The sequence below is a fragment of the Rosa rugosa genome, chromosome 4 (assembly GCF_958449725.1).
Source record: "Rosa rugosa chromosome 4, drRosRugo1.1, whole genome shotgun sequence".
NCBI lineage: Eukaryota > Viridiplantae > Streptophyta > Magnoliopsida > Rosales > Rosaceae > Rosa > Rosa rugosa.
Genome location: NC_084823.1, coordinates 56,878,411 through 56,896,530, shown reverse-complemented (window position 1 = coordinate 56,896,530; position 18,120 = coordinate 56,878,411). Strand labels below are relative to the sequence as shown.

Here is an 18,120-nt window from a genome sequence, read left to right as displayed (position 1 = left end):
CTTGATTAACATGGTGTTTGGTGGATGAGAGCTCAAATAACACAAACCCTATTTATATGCATCTATTTAGAGGGAACAATAATAAATCTTTATGGATTTCTCAATAACTAACACAAGTAATAAATGTTAATCTACTAGAATATACTAATCATATTAAATAGTAACCTTAATATAGTCAAAAAGTAGGATATTTCATGATTTTTGAGATCAAGGGTATTTTAGGTACTTTGGGTTGTGTATTTAGTAAATTATTAGAATGAGAAATTAAATGGGTGGTGTATTAAGTATGGAGTGTGTATTAAATAATTGGGGGTGTGTATTTAAAACTTCTCGAGATTTTATTTTTAGGTAACATAGAAATTTTGTATTCTCATTTATAACACGTCATATGTTGAAATATTAAATGTTGTTAATATTGATAAGCAAATTAATTGTAGTAAGCAAAACAAAAGATCAAAACTAATTGTCCTTTGGATAAGCCCAAGCGTTAAGAATGGTGGAGATCAATCAGGTTAGGATTATGTTAAGCTAGGGGTTCAATCTCCTCTAACGAACAAATAATAATAATAATAATCATAGAAACTAATTAGTGCAAAACCTGTTCATGTGTTATAGGGTGACCAATCAATATATTTGGTAAATAAAAAGGGAATATAAATAATCCTTCATATATATATTTCATTGCCAAATTGATTATTGGCAGTTATTCTACCGAGAGAACAATCTCTACTTCTCTCTTCAGGGTATTTGATAGTGTATCAAATATATTGGTCATTATAGGAGATAGAAGATACTAAATATATAGATTTTCCCTATACATAGTAAAAGGAGATAAACTTCTCGTCGCCTCTGCTTGCTTGTACTGTTTGGCTGTTGCCAACACTTTATTTTCTTCGAAGTCTTCACCTGAAATACAAGCACCTTTTCATACTATTCAACATGTAGTCATAATTAAAGCCAATCCACGAATCCAAGCACCATAGTCTAAAAGAAGCCCTGGAGAGGAAAGGTACGTAAATAATATATATATACACACACACATACAGACAAGAGGCTGGAGGATCAGGAGCAGTACTAGCTAGTACTACTCAAGAGGCTGAGACTAAGGTCGAGATTCAACTTAGGCACCAAGCAGCTGCTGATTCCGGTGCTCGCGGAATCGGCTGAGACCTCATCAACTACCTCATCGTCCATGTCATTGAAGTACTTGACAAGCTTATTATAAGGTGCATGGTTAATCTCGCGGGGCTTATTTGGACGAAGAGTAGTGGTGCCTATGTTCAGTAGCTTTTTCTTTAAATGAGAGTTCCAGTAATTCTTCACCTCGTTATCTGTCCTTCCAGGCAGTCTTCCAGCTATTAGCGACCACCTAAAAACAATAATATGTACATGCACGGAGCTAAATTAAATTCATCCAATTCACTCATTATATATATGTATATACTCACTGAAAGGGTCTAGCTAGCTAAGAGTCGTTCGATCTGTATGTGGTTATCAATATTAGTTTCTGTAACAAATTCTTCAGATCAGTTAGTTCTTGGAAAATGTTAGAGATGTAATTGGAGGGAGGGAAGTTCAAGAGTGGATATCCTTACCTAAAAAAGAAAAATTGGATTTACATTTTACCCAAGCTTTCGGACTCATGATCATAAGTGTCTTTTTATGATCTCTTAAACAATCATTTGTAAAATATCTGTGCAACCACAGAATTTCCAGGCTTTTTATTAGAAAATCGAGTTGTTTATTGCAACTGATAGTTGGAAATCTACAGACATCAGACTTAATATATGATATAGTGTATTGATAGTCAATCATATTTATGGTTTATCAGCAAAAAGTTTAAATGACCAAATTGAATTCTCTTGTACGGATCATTCTTTTTAAAAGCGATGCAAAAGATGAACAGTTCGGTCATTAATCTTCAATCTTGCAAACAAGAGATGAAATGAGAACAACAGGAGAAAAAAATAGAAGATAGGCAAGCAGCTAGATACAGGAGCTAACAAATTATGAAAAAGCTTTCATCGGTAACTGTTTTCCTAATTCCCATTAAATTAAACGGTCTCTCTCTCTCCCTCTAATCTAGCTTGTTTGGGCAAACGTACTCGTTACGTTATCGGGGAATTAACTTGGGAAAGGGTAAAGGATCGATCTGAGATTCATACCTATTCCCAAGGAGTGTATGAAGCCTGATGATGAGATCCTCTTCATCTTCTCCAAAGCTTCCTCGTTTAAGATCTGGTCGTAGATAGTTTATCCATCTCAGTCGACAACTCTTACCGCAACGACGCAACCCTAAGTCGATCATCATAATCAACCAACAACGTTGGTTCATCAATATAGCTGCAAACCATACAAAAAGTAATCCAAGAAAGAATCAAGGTGATGCATATATGTACCTGCAGCCTTAGGAAGAGAATTCCAGCAACCTTCGCCATGTTTTTGGATGTAGTCAATGAGTTTCTGGTCTTCTTGTATCGACCACGCTCCTTTAGTCATCTCAGTCTTCTCACAGCAAGGCTTCCTCATCGATCGTAAACCCTAGCTAAGTTACTGCAAAAGCTCAGGGAGAGAGAGAGATCGATCTCAGATTCTCTGATCGATTAGTAACAGAGGGTGTATATATTGGTTGGGTAGAATAGAGCAATAGATATCTATATATACGAGGTGAGGAGGCTGAGCTGCGTCTGGTAGTGGGGGTTTGGGGGTTAGTTTATAGACAAGTTGACATGTATGGAATGGAGGACTGGACTGGTTGTTTTTACCAGTCCATGTTTAAGTGTCTGTGACTGAGCGTGAATGAATGACAAGACACAATAGTGTGCATGCTTTGGTGAGGTGAGAATGTGCACCGGCCATGCCACTCACTTACCTTTACTTCCCTCCCACCATCTAGCTAACACAATTGAGTGGGTGGACCGCCACTAATTTTTAATGTAATCTTTTCTAGCTAGCTAGGTCTCCCTTAAATACGCAATTCATCCTTCTCTCAATTTGTCTGGCATTTGGGATACTCGGCTTAAATAGATGATTATTACAGTATTACTCAAGTTTCGTATGAGTTTTGGGTTTGACCTCAGTACACTGACATATATTTCCACTAACAGGAATGTATTGTTGAATAATATTAAGTATATTATTTTGTTATTAAAAAAATGTTGACTATAAATATCAACGGCTTAGATCCGCTGGAATTGCTGGTTCACTTTCACCGTTGGTGCATAGAAGAATTTTTCATTTGACTCATGTTATTCATAGTTAATTCATAAATAAGAAAATGAAACTAACGAATCAAATGTAGGGGAAAAAGAAAATATGAGGATATGAGAAGTTACAAAATAATTTTTTGTAATATCAGTAAGTCCTTAAAGATAAAATGATTTTTTCCATCCAATCATATCCATTTTGACAAACCCAAAAACCAAACTCCAACTTTAAGGCCTAGTTTGGTTTGAGGAGTAGAAAGTTTGGGAAGGGAAACTTTATCCTTTATTGTGTTTGGAACCACTTTTTCTGCATTAATTGCACATTAATTGTCTACTACTCTACTCTGAAGACTATTTTGAATGTAAGGCCTGCTCACCTAAGGGACAGTTTTTAAGGGACTGTGAGGGACAAGTGAATCTGACGGCTGGAAATAAATGTACAGTTTTAAATTGTTATAATTTCTTGTCACGCCCCGAATTTTGAATAACAAATTCAAATCCGAAACATGAATTAAACAACTTAAACAAATAAACGTTCTGAATTTTTTTTTCTCAGAAACAACCTCGCCACTCACGCTCAAATTCAAAACTCGAAGACCTCGAGTTAATTATTACAACTCACTCGTACAAAGTAAATTGTAAAGCTCTAATGAGCATAACAAACCTCACAACTGAAAATCAGAGTATTACAAAGCAGCTACTCTACACGGTTCGATCACCTTCCTGAATTCTCCAGTCCTGTAGGATTATCCGCTACACCGTTTGAATAGTGTACCGGGATTGCAACAACACAAAACCCGGTAAGCTTTTGACAGCCAGTATGAGTAAAAGAAAGAATGGTTGATTTATTATAACACAGTACTTTTAACTCAAGTAACAACCAACAATTTCAACATCCACAAAGAAAACCACAATCTCGATAATCGATCACCAAAATCATTAACTCCAAATCATTTGAAATCACACACAAAGAAATCAAATGAATCACTCATCTCTACTCTTAACAAGATGTCTTTATCCCCACAATACGGAATAATATTTCTCAACTTTCTACAAGTCTCATCCATCACTGCACTTCCCAATTAAACTAATAAGAACATTAATCATGCATAGAAATTTAATTCAGGAAATAACCAACACGCATAAAATCAGAAGTCATAGTAATCCCTGCATATAATTTAGTTCAGGAGATTACATTAAAATCAAACAATAAAATGAAAACGAGAAATAAACGGGAAATCGAACCATAGAAATGATCAAGGAAATAAATAGAGATAATAAACAATATAACCGAAAAAGAAGAAAAGAGAAAAAGAATAGAAATTTAAACAAAAGAATTAACAAGGAAATTAATTAAAAACATCATCAACTCACACTAATAAATCCATCCAAAACTCAACACCTTTTACCAAAAGGACTCTTACAAGTCACATCGTGACAAAATCATAGGAAATGTTAACCTAACAAATCATTATGAAAATCCGGTCCAACCTGGACACGTTGGCAGACAGACTAGAGCTCTAACTGATCGAAATCACTAACCGGGCCAAAGGCGTAATTACGATATATTGCCTGAGGATGCAACCTGCAAACCCCGGATCTTTAGGCCAACCTGACCCTTAGATCAAAACATTTAAGCGAGTCGCACTGGACCCAAAATGTTAAAACAAATCAAACGGAGAAATCACAACCTGTGACTCTCAAATCCTCAGACCACCGGTCGTCAGATTAAAACATTTAAAATGGTCATACCGGACCTGAAATGTTTCCCAACCCAAAAGGAGAAATCACAACCTGCAACTCCCCAAATCCTCAAACACTTTTCAAAACAATAGAAATACCATTTCCCACGACATATTGTTTCCCGAAAAGTCATACCCAAAAACGATATATGAACTCACTCACAAATATTGTTTGCATCACAACAATTCTACCAATACATATATGTTTCCGACATATGTAAATATTCAATTCAATAATCCACATACCACAATGCCACACCATCCATATATATATTCCACATAAATATATATATACGTAATTATCCGCTCAGGGATAATCACTAATACCAACTATAGTCCACACAATAAAATCGTGAAATTCATTTTTATAGTTTAAATACATTTTACTTACCTATGGACCGTAGTTGATCAAGCCCATATGATTTAAAACAAATATTTATTTCATAAATATTTTCACACAATTACGACAAAATAAAGTAATTAAATTTATTCGGTTCGTAATATGAACCACGTGAGGTTTACTCACCTCTGATCCAGCTGCGTCTTCTTAACAGCTCAATTAACAATCTCACGAATCGTCCGCCAAATAAATCCATCGATCACCTAATCCAATAATGATCTTAACTTAGCCAACAACTCAAAAGCACACATATACGGAAATCTGACGGTCGGATTCTAACTTATATAAAAATCCGACGGATGGATTCTCACAAATCGCCTCCCGAATCACCATTTCTCAATTATACGAAGATCCAACGGTCGGATCTTCGTCCGTGACCACACAAAGTCATCGGGACAGTCATACGATCAACATATCAAATCTACAATTCCATCAGACGGTCTGATCTTCACAGATCACAAATCGAACGATCGAAATCGATCGAAACTTAAAAATTCATAACTTAATCATACGATATCCAAAAATTACGTGTAATATACCAAAATGATCGTATTGAAATATAGAATCTGAAAATGTACAGAAACCATATTTTTGATCCCCGGAGGTGGCCGGAAAGGGCCGCCGGAGTTAGTGGCAGAGCCGCCGCCGACCACCACCAATGGTGTCGGGGCCGGGCTGCTCTTCTTCCTCTCATCATGCTTAACAACTTTCATAACTACCATGTAAGCTGAAAATGACCGGAAGTGGTTGAAATTACCTAAAACAGTCGAGGTGGCCGGAATTTTTCCAGAAACCGGCGAGAATTTGCAGAAACCGGCGAAGCTCCGATCAACGTAAAAATGTCCTCCTTTCGCTTCGATTCCTTCAGGAGACTTGTTCAGAACTTAAAGACGAACTCACTGGTTCAAGAATCACTCAAAACGAAGCTCTACAGCTCGAGATATCTTGATCGAAAGCGTCGGTGGCCGGAAAATTTCCAGAATCCGGCGAGCTTGAATTCCGACGTAAAAACTTCAATTTCTCGCTTCGATCCCTTCATGAAAGTTGTTCAAAACTTCAATCTGAGTTCACTAGCTCAAGAATCACAAGAAATGATGGTCTGTAGCTCGAGATATCCGGATCGATAGCTCCGGTTTCGTTCTTGGTTGGGTTTGACTTGCAGCCACTGCTACGGGCCACGCCGCCGTGTGAGGCTGCTTCTGGGAGCTTCAGGAAGTTGAGGCGAGCTTGTGGATGGATTTTGGTGAGGATTGGTGACCGGTAGCTTGAGATATCAAGCTTGGTTCCAAAACGAGCTCAAACCGGGCGGAGCTTCCCGCCGCCGCTGGTGGCCGTGTCACGGTGCAAGGCTGCCTCTAGCAGCTGCGCAAGGCTGAGACGAAGCAAAAGGAAGTGGTTCGACGCCGTTTGGTGGCCGGTGGAGGTAGAGAGAGACCGAAGAGCCTTTGCTCTGTTTTTCGGTTTCGGTCGAGCGAGAGAGAGAGAGAGAGAGAGAGAGAGAGAGAGAGAGAGAGAGAGAGAGAGAGAGAGAGAGAGAGAGAGAGAGAGAGAGAGAGAGAGAGAGAGAATTGTCTGCTTCTTTCAATTATGCAGACTTGTATGATGATTAGAACAACCGGCCTTGAATCAAGTTACACCTTACCTTTTAACAAAGGTGTTTGCCACCAAATTGTTTTGAATAAAAAAAACAGGTTATTACATTTCTGCTTTTATATTTAATACATGTGGTTGAGATGTACTTGTCCCTCACAGTCCCTTAAAACTGTCCCTTAGGTGAGCAAGCTTGTTTTAAATGTTATTATTACCAACTTTTTCTTCAAAAAACTTTTGAATCTTGAATTGTTTATGTTTTAATAGTAAGGATGTCATTGTAAAATTGATGTTACTTACTTTCCTATTCCTGCACAAACCAAACATCGAAAACAAAAGTAAAATGCATTTTCTTATTACTTTCTTGACGTTCGCAAACATTGCTAGAGAAACTAGTACGAAATTTATTTTCCCATGGCTCATGGCAAAGACGAAGAAACTAATTTCCTTTCCGCAAACCAAACAACGTACACCTAAAAGTATTATACAAGTATTGTGCTCATTTCTAACTTTATTCCTTTTGTTTTTAGACTCAATATTTGTCCACACGTAGTTTTATCCGCCTGACTATTACAATTCACTTCTTTACCACTTGTATAGTTGTATTACATGACTTGACAGTTTATCTTTTCATATTACACTGCTACGTTAGTTAGTTGAACTTTCGTGCTTTGATCATCATTGTTTAGTACCCGGCGAAATAAAATTTCACTTCATTGAGTTCGTACATACATTCTGAGAGGACAGTATGCTAGCCGACCAGTTTACTAATATTACTTTTGATCACAATCACATGCGTGTTTGGTTTAATCACTTTTCACCTAAATTAATCGCATATCATTACATAATGTCTTTTTTTAGACAAATCAGTACATAATGTCTTGTTAAAGACCTTATAAAGAAAGAGCATCTTCTTTGTAATACTTTTCTAATGCGACCACAAAAATAAAAAAAGAAAAGAAATGGATGGGCCAGGCCTGGAAGGTCCTTTCTGAGCTTGACCAGCCCAAAATCCAGACTTGCTTTTGAATCATCAATACATCTCCGACACGTGTCCATTGTTGAACATTTCCAAACCTCACTGGGGTCCACCACTTGTCCTCTTCAGTCTATAAAAGCTGCGAGGTTTCAAATCCCCACAAAATCTCATTTCCCCCAAAATCCCCAAAATGCCCCAACTCGCCGAGGCCTACGCCTGCGTGCCGTCGACGGAGCGCGGCCGGGGGATCCTGATCTCCGGCGATCCCAAATCCAACCGGCTCCTCTACACCAATGGCAGATCCGTGATCATCATGAACCTCGACAACCCTCTCGACGTCGCCGTCTACGCGGAGCACGCCTACCCGGCCACCGTCGCCAGATTCTCCCCCAACGGCGAGTGGATCGCGTCCGCCGACGTCTCCGGCACCGTCAGGATCTGGGGGACCCACAACGATTTCGTCCTCAAGAACGAGTTCAAGGTCCTCTCGGGTCGGATCGACGACCTCCAGTGGTCCGCCGACGGAATGAGGATCGTCGCCTGCGGCGAAGGCAAAGGGAAGTCGCTTGTCCGCGCCTTCATGTAAGCGACGTCGTTTTTGCGATCTTAATAATATAATATAGAGTTGATTTTGATTTGGGTGGGTTGTGAAAATTTGGCTGTGAATTTTGAATAGGTGGGATTCTGGGTCTACTGTGGGGGATTTCGATGGGCATTCGAAACGGGTTTTGAGCTGTTGTTTCAAGCCAACCAGACCCTTTCGCATTGTCACATGCGGTGAGGATTTCCTGGTCAATTTCTATGAAGGGCCTCCTTTCAAATTCAAGCAGTCTCACAGGTTTTGTTCTTTGATCATTGTGATGATTTTGAGGCCTTGATTTGATCGCATTATGTGTATCTGTGTGTTACTTACCTCATTCGGAAGTGTTATCTTTTTTTGTTTGTGGTTTTTGGATGTCAGGGATCACTCGAATTTTGTGAACTGTGTAAGGTACTCTCCAGATGGGAGTAAGTTTATCACTGTAAGCTCAGATAAGAAGGGTCTTATGTTTGATGGGAAGACTGCGGAGAAGATCGGAGAGCTTTCATCCGAAGATGGCCACAAAGGCAGCATTTATGCTCTTAGCTGGAGTCCTGATGGCAAACAGGTAACTTGGATTGGTTTCTTCTGCCAATATATTTTGTTCATCTGCATTACTGGTTGTGTTACGAAATGTGTTCATGTTTGCTTCGTGTTGAATTATGCTGATTAGTTCGTATTTGAATGATAGATTCTGACTGTGTCCGCTGACAAGTCGGCGAAAGTATGGGATATATGTGAGGATGGTAATGGGAAGGTGAATAAAACATTGACATGTCCTGGATCAGGTGGAGTGGATGACATGCTTGTTGGCGGCCTATGGCAGAATGATCATATAGTTACTGTTTCACTTGGAGGCATGATCAGTATATTCTCAGCAAGTGACCTTGATAAAACCCCAATATCGCTATTTGGACACATGAAGAATATTACTTCATTGGCTGTCCTAAAGAATGACCCAAAACTTATATTGTCTACCAGCTATGATGGTCTAATTGTTAAGTGGGTTCAAGGCGTTGGATATAGTGGAAAATTACAAAGGAAGGAGACTTCTCAAATAAAATGTTTTGCAGCTGTTGAAGAAGAAATTGTTTCATCTGGATTTGACAATACGGTAACTAGAATTCTTTGTTCTTTTTGTCTCATGCAATTTGCTGATATCTATCTTTACATTTCGATTTCTCTTGAAGAAGAAATTGTTTCATCTGGATTTGACAATATGGTAACTAGACTTCTTTGTTTTTTTGTCTCATTCAATTAGATGATATCTACCTTTACATTTTGATTTCTCTTGAGGAAAAACATAAATGTGCTCTTCTGTTGCATCTAATACCTTCTTCACTCTATTTACCATGTGAACCAAATATTTCCTAGATTGGTTTCTATGACATTATCTGATGTCCCACCTACAATTACCGAAAAAGTTGTAAAAAGCCATTGATAAAGCAGGTATAAAATCATAATCACCTTGAGATTTGGGGTGATAGAAATATTTATTTCTACATATCATGGATATTTTCTAACCAATAGTGCTTTGCCTCATTTGAATTTTACCTTATCTTAGTTCTTGCTCATTCTTTCTCTTATTACTATCCAGGTGTGGAGAGTTCCATTACAGGGTGATCAATGTGGAGATGCAGAATCTGTTGATGTTGGTAGTCAGCCGAAGGACATAAGCCATGCTCTTCAGTCTCCTGAACTTGTTTTGGTTTCAATTGATTCAGGAGCTGTCTTGCTTCGTGGCAGCAAAGTAGTGTCAACTATTAACCTTGGGTTTACTGTCACAGCATCTGCTATTGCACCAGATGGTAGTGAAGCTATCATTGGTGGGCAGGATGGCAAACTGCATATATATTCTATAGCAGGTGATACACTTACGGAAGAGGCTGTACTAGAGAAACATCGGGGTGCTATCAGTGTCATACGTTACTCTCCAGATGTTTCAATGATTGCATCAGGAGATTTGAACCGAGAAGCTGTCATCTGGGATCGTGCCTCCCGAGAGGTATTGCTCAGTGCCCGCAGCTATTGTTTATCATTTGTCAGTCTAATATTATAACCATTATCTTGGTTTTAGTATCCTTGGATGATGAGCAGGAGAAAAGACTATCCTTTAACCTAGTTATGGGTATTTGTATGTGCATGTATGAGTGTCAATGTGTGTGGGTGTAGATGTCTGCATCAATCCACGATCAATTACTGTTCTTTGGTAATCAAAATGCATGGTTTTTACTTTTTAGTAGACAAATCTAATGAAACACATACAAATAGGATAGAAGAAAGGTGTAAGTGGTCTAGAGTGCAATTAGCCAACTATTTCTCTCTGTGCATGCATCACTGTTTTACATTATAGTACATCTTACGAAATGAAAGATTTACATAGTGTAATTCACATCTATTGCAAATTGTTTGCACAGAACATTGAATTTGATATGCGAAGGAGTTGTTGAAGTCACATTAAAGCATACTATAGGAATTATCAATTCTTGCAGTCACTTTCCCTTTTGTTGGGCACATATACTTCTCTGTAAGTAAGGAAAGGGTGCAAGGAAGTTTTGCGAGGAAGTGATGTCTGTCTAAGGTAGTGAGAGTCAAAGACAAATTATATGAGACTCAATGGAATGTTAAATGTACCTTAATGTGAATATTTCTCATTAGAGGCCTGGTTGTGAAATTGTCATAAAAATCCTGAACACCTTGAATCTTATGACATTTGCAACTTGAACTTACTAGTTGCATTTTTTGGCACATGCTATGTTGCAGGTCAAGCTTAAGAATATGTTGTACCATACTGCTCGAATAAACTGCCTTGCTTGGTCTCCCGATAACAGCATGGTTGCTACTGGATCACTTGACACATGTGTCATTATATATGAAGTTGACAAGCCTGCATCCAGCCGTGTAACCATCAAGGGTGCTCATTTGGGCGGGGTGTATGGGATAGCTTTCACCGATGAGCACACAGTCGTAAGCTCTGGCGAGGATGCCTTTGTTCGTGTGTGGAGGTTGACTCCACAATAGAGAATTTGTAGGCTTTCTGGAGGTTATCAAACCAACAATGAAGAAGTTGATGGATTTCCTGGTTATTTGCGAGTTTACCCTGTAAGGGTGAGAAGGATTGCAGTTTGGAGTTGTTTCTACTTGCTATTTATAAAAAGTTGGTGGATTTCAAATGTGATGTTTGTTTCTTGTATGTCTAGTTTGGTCATTGAATTTTGCAAAGGTTTGAAGAGATATCTTGGCTTTGTAAACCTCCAGAGTTTTGAACCATAGAAGCCATTGAGTGGTAGCTGCAGGACAGCAATCTAGATCCTTGACATGACGATCAATGCAGAAGTAGAAGATCAAACTGAATTTCAGATGTATCCCTTTTCCGTTTTCTCCCTTTCAATGAAACTTTTCTTTCCTGGGTTTTTGGTGTGAGGAAAGTCACAATATTTTTTTAATGTTAAATGTGTTTAGTAAGTGCGAGATCTGTGTCTTGCTGCTAAGCGTTTTGTAAATGTTGCGTTGAGGTTTATTGTAGGCTAAAGCCCAAACTCAGCAGTTTGACGAGATGTATCGAAGATGATCAAGTTACTGCTTCAGTTTTGCTGAATCCGTTGACTGTAAAATTTATTGAATTGATACTTTTGCGGTATCCTGTTGGTAAATATGTATGATATCCTTCATTTCCAATATGAAACAAGAAGTGTACATGTTTGACAAAGCTGGCTCCTACTGCTCAAAAAGAAAACAAAGCTGCTCCTGAAACCTATGTGGTAGAGAATAGCTATCAATGTGAACTGGAAAGACAACCCATGAAAAAGCAAATGACACAACAATCTTTCTAAGAGTGTTATAGTTCATCGTGCATTAATCTTTCTAAAGGTTCCTGAACTTTATGAACTACATTGTCATAGACCGGGGCATGATTTACACCGTTGCCAACAGCTCCAGGCTGGAGTTCTTTCCCAACCATACCGGCCTTGAAAGCAGCTGTGACCTTCCTCTGCAACGTCAGTATACCAATGCGCTTCGAAACAACATAAAGAACCGCACATGTAAACAGGAAAAATCCCACTGAAATTATCACCCTGTCCAGAATTAACTCAACATTAGAATCTGTATATAAAGATAATATTGGACAAAGCAAAAATTTTCTCTTCCTAACCTGTCAATGATATCTTGGCGTTGCATTGTGGATAGTAGGTTTCTGGTACGCATTAACAAACTCCGGTGTCCTTTGTATTCAGTCTCAGCCTTCTTCAGTACTCCAGTAGATTCCTCTGCATAATCCAACATACAGTTTCAGTCCTGCGATCTTAACTCCCTTTTCAAATCAAATAAATGAATATTCATATTCCAGATATTACACAAGCAGACCATCGAATTAACGGATCTTAATAAAATAATACACACCGGTATTCCAATGGATGTAATTTTCTGCACTGACAATTTGGAGATTTAGATTTAAAATGGAATCCAGTAGCATGAGAATGCTCTGAGAACATTAAAACACTAGATAGGGTGGAATATGTTTTCTGCAATTGATGTTCTCATAAAAGACCTTTTAGTCATGGAAGAGCATGGCAAGAGCTATGAGTTAATCATACAAAGCTCAAGACATACATCTTTCTCACAGAGTAGACCATTAACATATTTCCAATTTTGAAAACAAGTCCCACTACAATAGACAAAGTTTGAGCCAGCCTTTCCTGCTATCTATGATTCTAATAGTTCCAAACTGTGATTTCCATAGTCAAAATAACTCTGCTGATTTGCATAAACCAATCACTGAACAGTCTATATCTATCTATTCAATTAATCATTAAGTACTAAAGCTTAATTCAACAATACTGACGTATTTATAAAGCTCAACTTAATTTTTCTATTAAGGAAAATTGAGTGCTGCACTCAGAGCAAGGTAAACGTTGAATTAACATATGTAAGAATGAATTAAACTCACCGAAAGTCTGGAGTGTGCCTGTGCTCCTTTCCACCTCCTATAAACATGCCAAAGATACATTCAACCATCGCATGAATGTGCACTAACTGAAAGTCACAACATTAAAACAAAGAAATAAATACAGACACTGACCTGAACCATTAGTTGACGAGTCCGCCTAAGGCTCTCTGTGATGCTTTCTGCGGCAGATGTCATGCCAGCCTTTGTCCTGAAAACAATGACAAATCACAGGTTTAGTAGCAAAATCATATAAAAGCAAGTGAAAAACTATATTCATGTCTTAAAAAAATTTCGACTGATGAATGCTATTCTACTAAGAAAAATGGATACATACTGCAAGTTTCGCCTGCGAGTTGTGGACTCTCCTCCACCTCCCAATAGAAGTTCCCTCTGCCAAATCAATCATACAAAGATTTCTTCTCAATAACCAAGACGCAAGTTCTTAAGCTTATCACTAGGAAGTAAAATGCATCAATTTCTTAAGCTTATCGCAACGCCGAAGATGATAAACAAGCTCAAATTACTCCAAAACCTAGCTCATTACCTCTTCCTGAGCAGCTTTCCTAATATTCTCATTCGCTTGCAAATTCGCATTCCTCATACTCAACCTCAAACTGCTCATAAACACCACAAAATCTCGATCAATTGCCAAAATTTCCAACAATCCATACCTAAAAAATTCCTAGGGTTTCGATCATTCAATCCGCAACCAAAACAGAGGTAGAGAGCATGAAATCCCTTACCTCTGGGATCGATTTTTCCAGGACTCGAGCAAGGCCTTGGCGGACTGGACCTGATCGTTGGTCGGCAATTGAGGAGCGAACAGATCGAGCTTGAACTGCAGAGAATTGAGCAACGACAAGCCGTCTTGCGCGAGGCCCTTCAATCTGGGCAGCGAGTCCTTCTTCGGCTCTAGCTCCGCACCGGCAGTAGAAGAAGAAGAAGAAGAAGGCGACTTGCCGTAGTTCTCGATGGCTTTGATTTGATCTACGACATTGTTGTAGGTGTCGTCCCACTCCTTCTTCACCTTCTCCACCTCCTGCTCCACCTTGTCCATTGAAAGCTTTCGCGATTCGTTTCAGACGATCGCTGTGAAGTGTTTGGTTTCTGAGAAAGAGAAAGGAAAGTTATTACAAATTATTTATGGGCCTCCGAGCCCAGAAGTTTGATGTTTATGGGCCTCACTTGGAGGGGACTAACAATTCTAAAAGAAAACCAAATGATTACTTGGTCAACAAAGAAGCTACGCTAATGGATATACAACTACCGAAAATGTTCCCCTGGTCAGCGATTGTGTGGTCAATCGGACGGTTGACAGCTAAGTGATGAGATCTGTGGTGAGAGCTGTCAACTACACTGAGATGATGAAATGACCATCTACCATGTACGTAAACGGTGGAATTCTAATTAATGATGGAATTCTGCTGAACAGTTGTGACTAAATGATCTTATGTGTTTGCTTCTGCTTTTTATGATGAAGGAATTTTGAAGATAGTTTACTAAATGAGATTTGGAAATCCATTTAATTAGCTAGTATTATATTCCTTCAAACCCGTGACGCATTATCTAAACAAATCAAGGAGCTGGCACGCAATTGTTGCGGATTACCCTCAGTTGTGTTCCTACTTCCTAGCTAGCTAGCTAGCTAGCTAGCTATATGTAAATGCAAATTAATCTAATTACCAGTCAAATTAAGGACTGCAAGAGTGACACTGTAGAATTAGATGCCATTTTCTTAGAAGAAAACAAGTTCATGCGTGAATGAATGATTAATTAAAGGGGGATCGATGGTCCCATACTCCCATACATGCATCGCGCCCCAAGCAAGCAGAGCAGCCATACCTTATATATATTCTTTATATAAACGTACACTGTCCTCTTCTTATCTGTAAAGTATAAACAGAGTAGCCATATACTTTCACCTCTCTCTCTTTTCTTGTTTTCTGTAGCTTAAGCTTGAAGATGAGAACTACACCATTGCTGGTCTTGTTGCTCAGTCTTGTTGGTGTGATCCAGTACGTTGCGGGTGCAGCTGAGCACAATGGAGCTCCTTTCCCTGAGGCCGAGGGCGGGCTGAGGGCCAGTTTTCCGAAGGGGTTTGTGTTTGGAACGGCGACCTCTGCTTATCAAGTCGAAGGCGCGCATGGCCAACAAGGAAGGTCGTGGACCTAGCATTTGGGATACATTCGTTAAAATCCCAGGTAAAACAAATTTTTATTGCAATTATTGCCCTTGCCGGCCTGTTAATTACGGTCTCAATACAGCATATTCTAAATTAACTTTTCATTCAGTACTGTGGGGTATAATGTATATGTACTTAATTTTTTTGGACATAGGAACTATTGCAAATAATGATACAGCAGATGTTACAGTGGATCAATATCACCGTTACAAAGTAAGTTTTGTTTATGAAAATTTTTTTGTGTTTTGGAAATGCCAGTGGTTTGAGTTTTTCAACCCTTAGATTCAATGGTGAAATAGATGTAACGGTTGAAAATTTTGGAACATCACATGCAAATTTTAGAAAATAGAAGTTCATGTATTTGGACTGCAAATTTTTGAAAAGAACTATACATGCACACATGTTTCTTTTTTCTCAGGTTGAAAATATGAGATTGAAAGTCTGGTTTTGTTGTGACAGGAAGACATTGATATCATGCAAAACCTAAATTTTGATGCCTATCGGTTCTCAATATCATGGTCCAGAATCTTCCCAGGTATAATATATTTCTTCATCATTCACTTGAATTTTTCATTTATTTTTGTATTTGCTCTGAGTTCTTTTGTGTCTTGTACTTATGTAGATGGTACTGGGAAAGTGAATTGGAAAGGAGTTGCATACTACAATCGGTTAATTAACTACTTGCTTAAAAGAGGTAAAGCAATGCTGTAGAACAATTCAGATTGAAAATAGAAAATGCTGATATTGCTATCAATGTACTTCCAGTATTGCTTGATTTGATTGTTCTATATGCCTTGTACCGCAGGCATTACTCCTTATGCAAATTTGTATCACTATGATCTTCCCCTAGCACTTGAGCAAAAGTATCTGGGATTGTTAAGTGACAAAGTGGTGTAAGTACTTTCTTGGGATTAGTTTGAATTTTTTTTTATAACTAGTAGTAGTGGAATTTTGAGATGTGCTTCAAACTTGACAGGAAGGATTTTGCGGATTACGCGGAATTTTGCTTCAAGACATTTGGAGACAGAGTCAAGAACTGGTTGACATTCAATGAGCCTAGAGTGGTGGCTGCTCTTGGCTATGACAATGGAATAAATGCTCCGGCACGGTGCTCCAAAGCTTATGGAAATTGCACAGCTGGGAATTCAGGAACTGAGCCTTACATTGCTGCTCATCATTTGATTTTGTCACATGCAGCTGCTGTTCAGAGATACCGCAAAAAGTATCAGGTAAGGGAAAATGTATTGACAACAGTTTGATTCATGAGGGAGAAAATTTGGTCTTCATATTGTTATGCTGAAGTATGTGCACTAGTTTTTCAGAAAATACAAAAGGGAAAGATTGGTATTCTCTTGGATTTTCTTTGGTACGAACCTCTTACCAGATCAAAGGCTGACAGATATGCAGCTCAAAGGGCAATAGACTTTCATGTTGGATGGTAATAGTTCAAGCTTTTTGATGCAATTTAAACCTCTATTACAGAGTCAACAACTTATGTTGTCGGATTGGCTTTTCAATAGGTTCATTCATCCAATTGTATATGGGGAGTATCCGAAAACAATGCAAAATATTGTTGGCAATAGGCTGCCTAAGTTTACTAAAGAGGAGGTTAAGATGGTGATGGGCTCTATGGATTTTGTAGGCATCAACCAGTATACAGCTTTTTACGTGTATGATCCACATCAAAACAAAACAAAACCAAATGCCTTGGGATACCAAAATGACTGGAATGCAAAATTTGCTTGTAAGATGATCTCCTAGTCTCCTCTTTATCTAAGAGAATTTTTCTTTAAATGATGATATGGTTATCACTCATATGTATCTGTCATGAATTTTGCAGATGACAAGAATGGAGTGCCTATTGGTCCTAGGGTAAATTAAAATCCAATCATACATTAATTGATTTTACTTCAAATCATTTAACTCACTCGTTTATTTTGATGATAATCATAAATTTGAGCATTTTGCAGGCATATTCTTTTTGGCTCTACCAAGTACCATGGGGTTTGTACAAGTGCATAACGTACATAAAAGAGCATCATGGGAACCCCCCTGTGATTTTATCTGAAAACGGTACTACTCTGCAAAGCCTCCTCTTCTCTTCATTTTGTTTTTCCTGTCGCAATTAATCAATTAATGTTGTTTGATTTGCAGGCATGGATAACCCCGGAAACCAGACTCTTCCAAAGGCATTGCACGATACCAATAGGATCAACTACTACAGAAGCTATCTGGAGCAACTGAAGAAGGCAGTTGATGAGGGAGCCAATGTGGTAGGCTACTTTGCTTGGTCATTGCTCGACAACTTTGAATGGAGATTGGGTTACACTTCAAGGTTTGGCATAGTCTATGTTGACTTCACCACCCTCAAGAGATACCCAAAGATGTCTGCCTTCTGGTTCAAGAAACTTCTTACCAAAAAGAAGCATTAGATGAACTTCATGTCAAGCTTTTGATAGTACTGATAATAAGACTAGTTTGTTTTTGCTGCTA

General features: G+C 38.5%; 3 protein-coding genes and 1 pseudogene across 3 annotated transcripts; 2 read left to right on the top strand and 2 right to left on the bottom strand.

Moving 5' to 3' along the window:
• Positions 1–630: 630 nt before the first annotated feature.
• LOC133746555 (transcription factor MYB3-like) lies at positions 631–2,815 on the bottom strand. The gene is made up of 3 exons (XM_062174722.1): positions 2,400–2,815; positions 2,166–2,295; positions 631–1,369 (listed from the first exon to the last, which is right to left on the bottom strand). Exons 1-3 carry the CDS (start codon positions 2,527–2,529, stop codon positions 1,075–1,077), a joined length of 555 nt encoding a protein of 184 aa, XP_062030706.1. The 5' UTR covers positions 2,530–2,815; the 3' UTR covers positions 631–1,074.
• Positions 2,816–8,066: 5,251 nt separating this feature from the next.
• Positions 8,067–11,908, top strand: LOC133746552 (actin-interacting protein 1-2). Its single transcript, XM_062174720.1, has 6 exons — positions 8,067–8,499; positions 8,594–8,755; positions 8,879–9,065; positions 9,189–9,611; positions 10,095–10,502; positions 11,261–11,908. Exons 1-6 carry the CDS (start codon positions 8,108–8,110, stop codon positions 11,516–11,518), a joined length of 1,830 nt encoding a protein of 609 aa, XP_062030704.1. The 5' UTR covers positions 8,067–8,107; the 3' UTR covers positions 11,519–11,908.
• Positions 11,909–12,149: 241 nt separating this feature from the next.
• LOC133746553 (uncharacterized) lies at positions 12,150–14,565 on the bottom strand. The gene is made up of 7 exons (XM_062174721.1): positions 14,189–14,565; positions 13,990–14,059; positions 13,780–13,835; positions 13,578–13,653; positions 13,446–13,482; positions 12,651–12,765; positions 12,150–12,573 (listed from the first exon to the last, which is right to left on the bottom strand). Exons 1-7 carry the CDS (start codon positions 14,500–14,502, stop codon positions 12,336–12,338), a joined length of 906 nt encoding a protein of 301 aa, XP_062030705.1. The 5' UTR covers positions 14,503–14,565; the 3' UTR covers positions 12,150–12,335.
• A 716-nt stretch (positions 14,566–15,281) lies between these two features.
• On the top strand, positions 15,282–18,120 carry LOC133742779 (beta-glucosidase 44-like; annotated as a pseudogene).

Coding starts and splice junctions, on each gene's coding strand:
- LOC133746555 (XM_062174722.1), bottom strand. CDS start 2,529: ATGAGGAAGCCTTGCTGTGAGAAGACTGAGATGACTAAAGGAGCGTGG. Junction 2,296..2,399: donor TTCTCTTCCTAAGGCTGCAG/GTACATATATGC, acceptor TGATCGACTTAG/GGTTGCGTCGTTGCGGTAAG. Junction 1,370..2,165: donor CATACACTCCTTGGGAATAG/GTATGAATCTCA, acceptor TATTGTTTTTAG/GTGGTCGCTAATAGCTGGAA.
- LOC133746552 (XM_062174720.1), top strand. CDS start 8,108: ATGCCCCAACTCGCCGAGGCCTACGCCTGCGTGCCGTCGACGGAGCGC. Junction 8,756..8,878: donor AAATTCAAGCAGTCTCACAG/GTTTTGTTCTTT, acceptor TTTGGATGTCAG/GGATCACTCGAATTTTGTGA. Junction 9,612..10,094: donor CATCTGGATTTGACAATACG/GTAACTAGAATT, acceptor ATTACTATCCAG/GTGTGGAGAGTTCCATTACA.
- LOC133746553 (XM_062174721.1), bottom strand. CDS start 14,502: ATGGACAAGGTGGAGCAGGAGGTGGAGAAGGTGAAGAAGGAGTGGGAC. Junction 14,060..14,188: donor TGGAAAAATCGATCCCAGAG/GTAAGGGATTTC, acceptor GTTTATGAGCAG/TTTGAGGTTGAGTATGAGGA. Junction 12,574..12,650: donor CGCCAAGATATCATTGACAG/GTTAGGAAGAGA, acceptor AATTCTGGACAG/GGTGATAATTTCAGTGGGAT.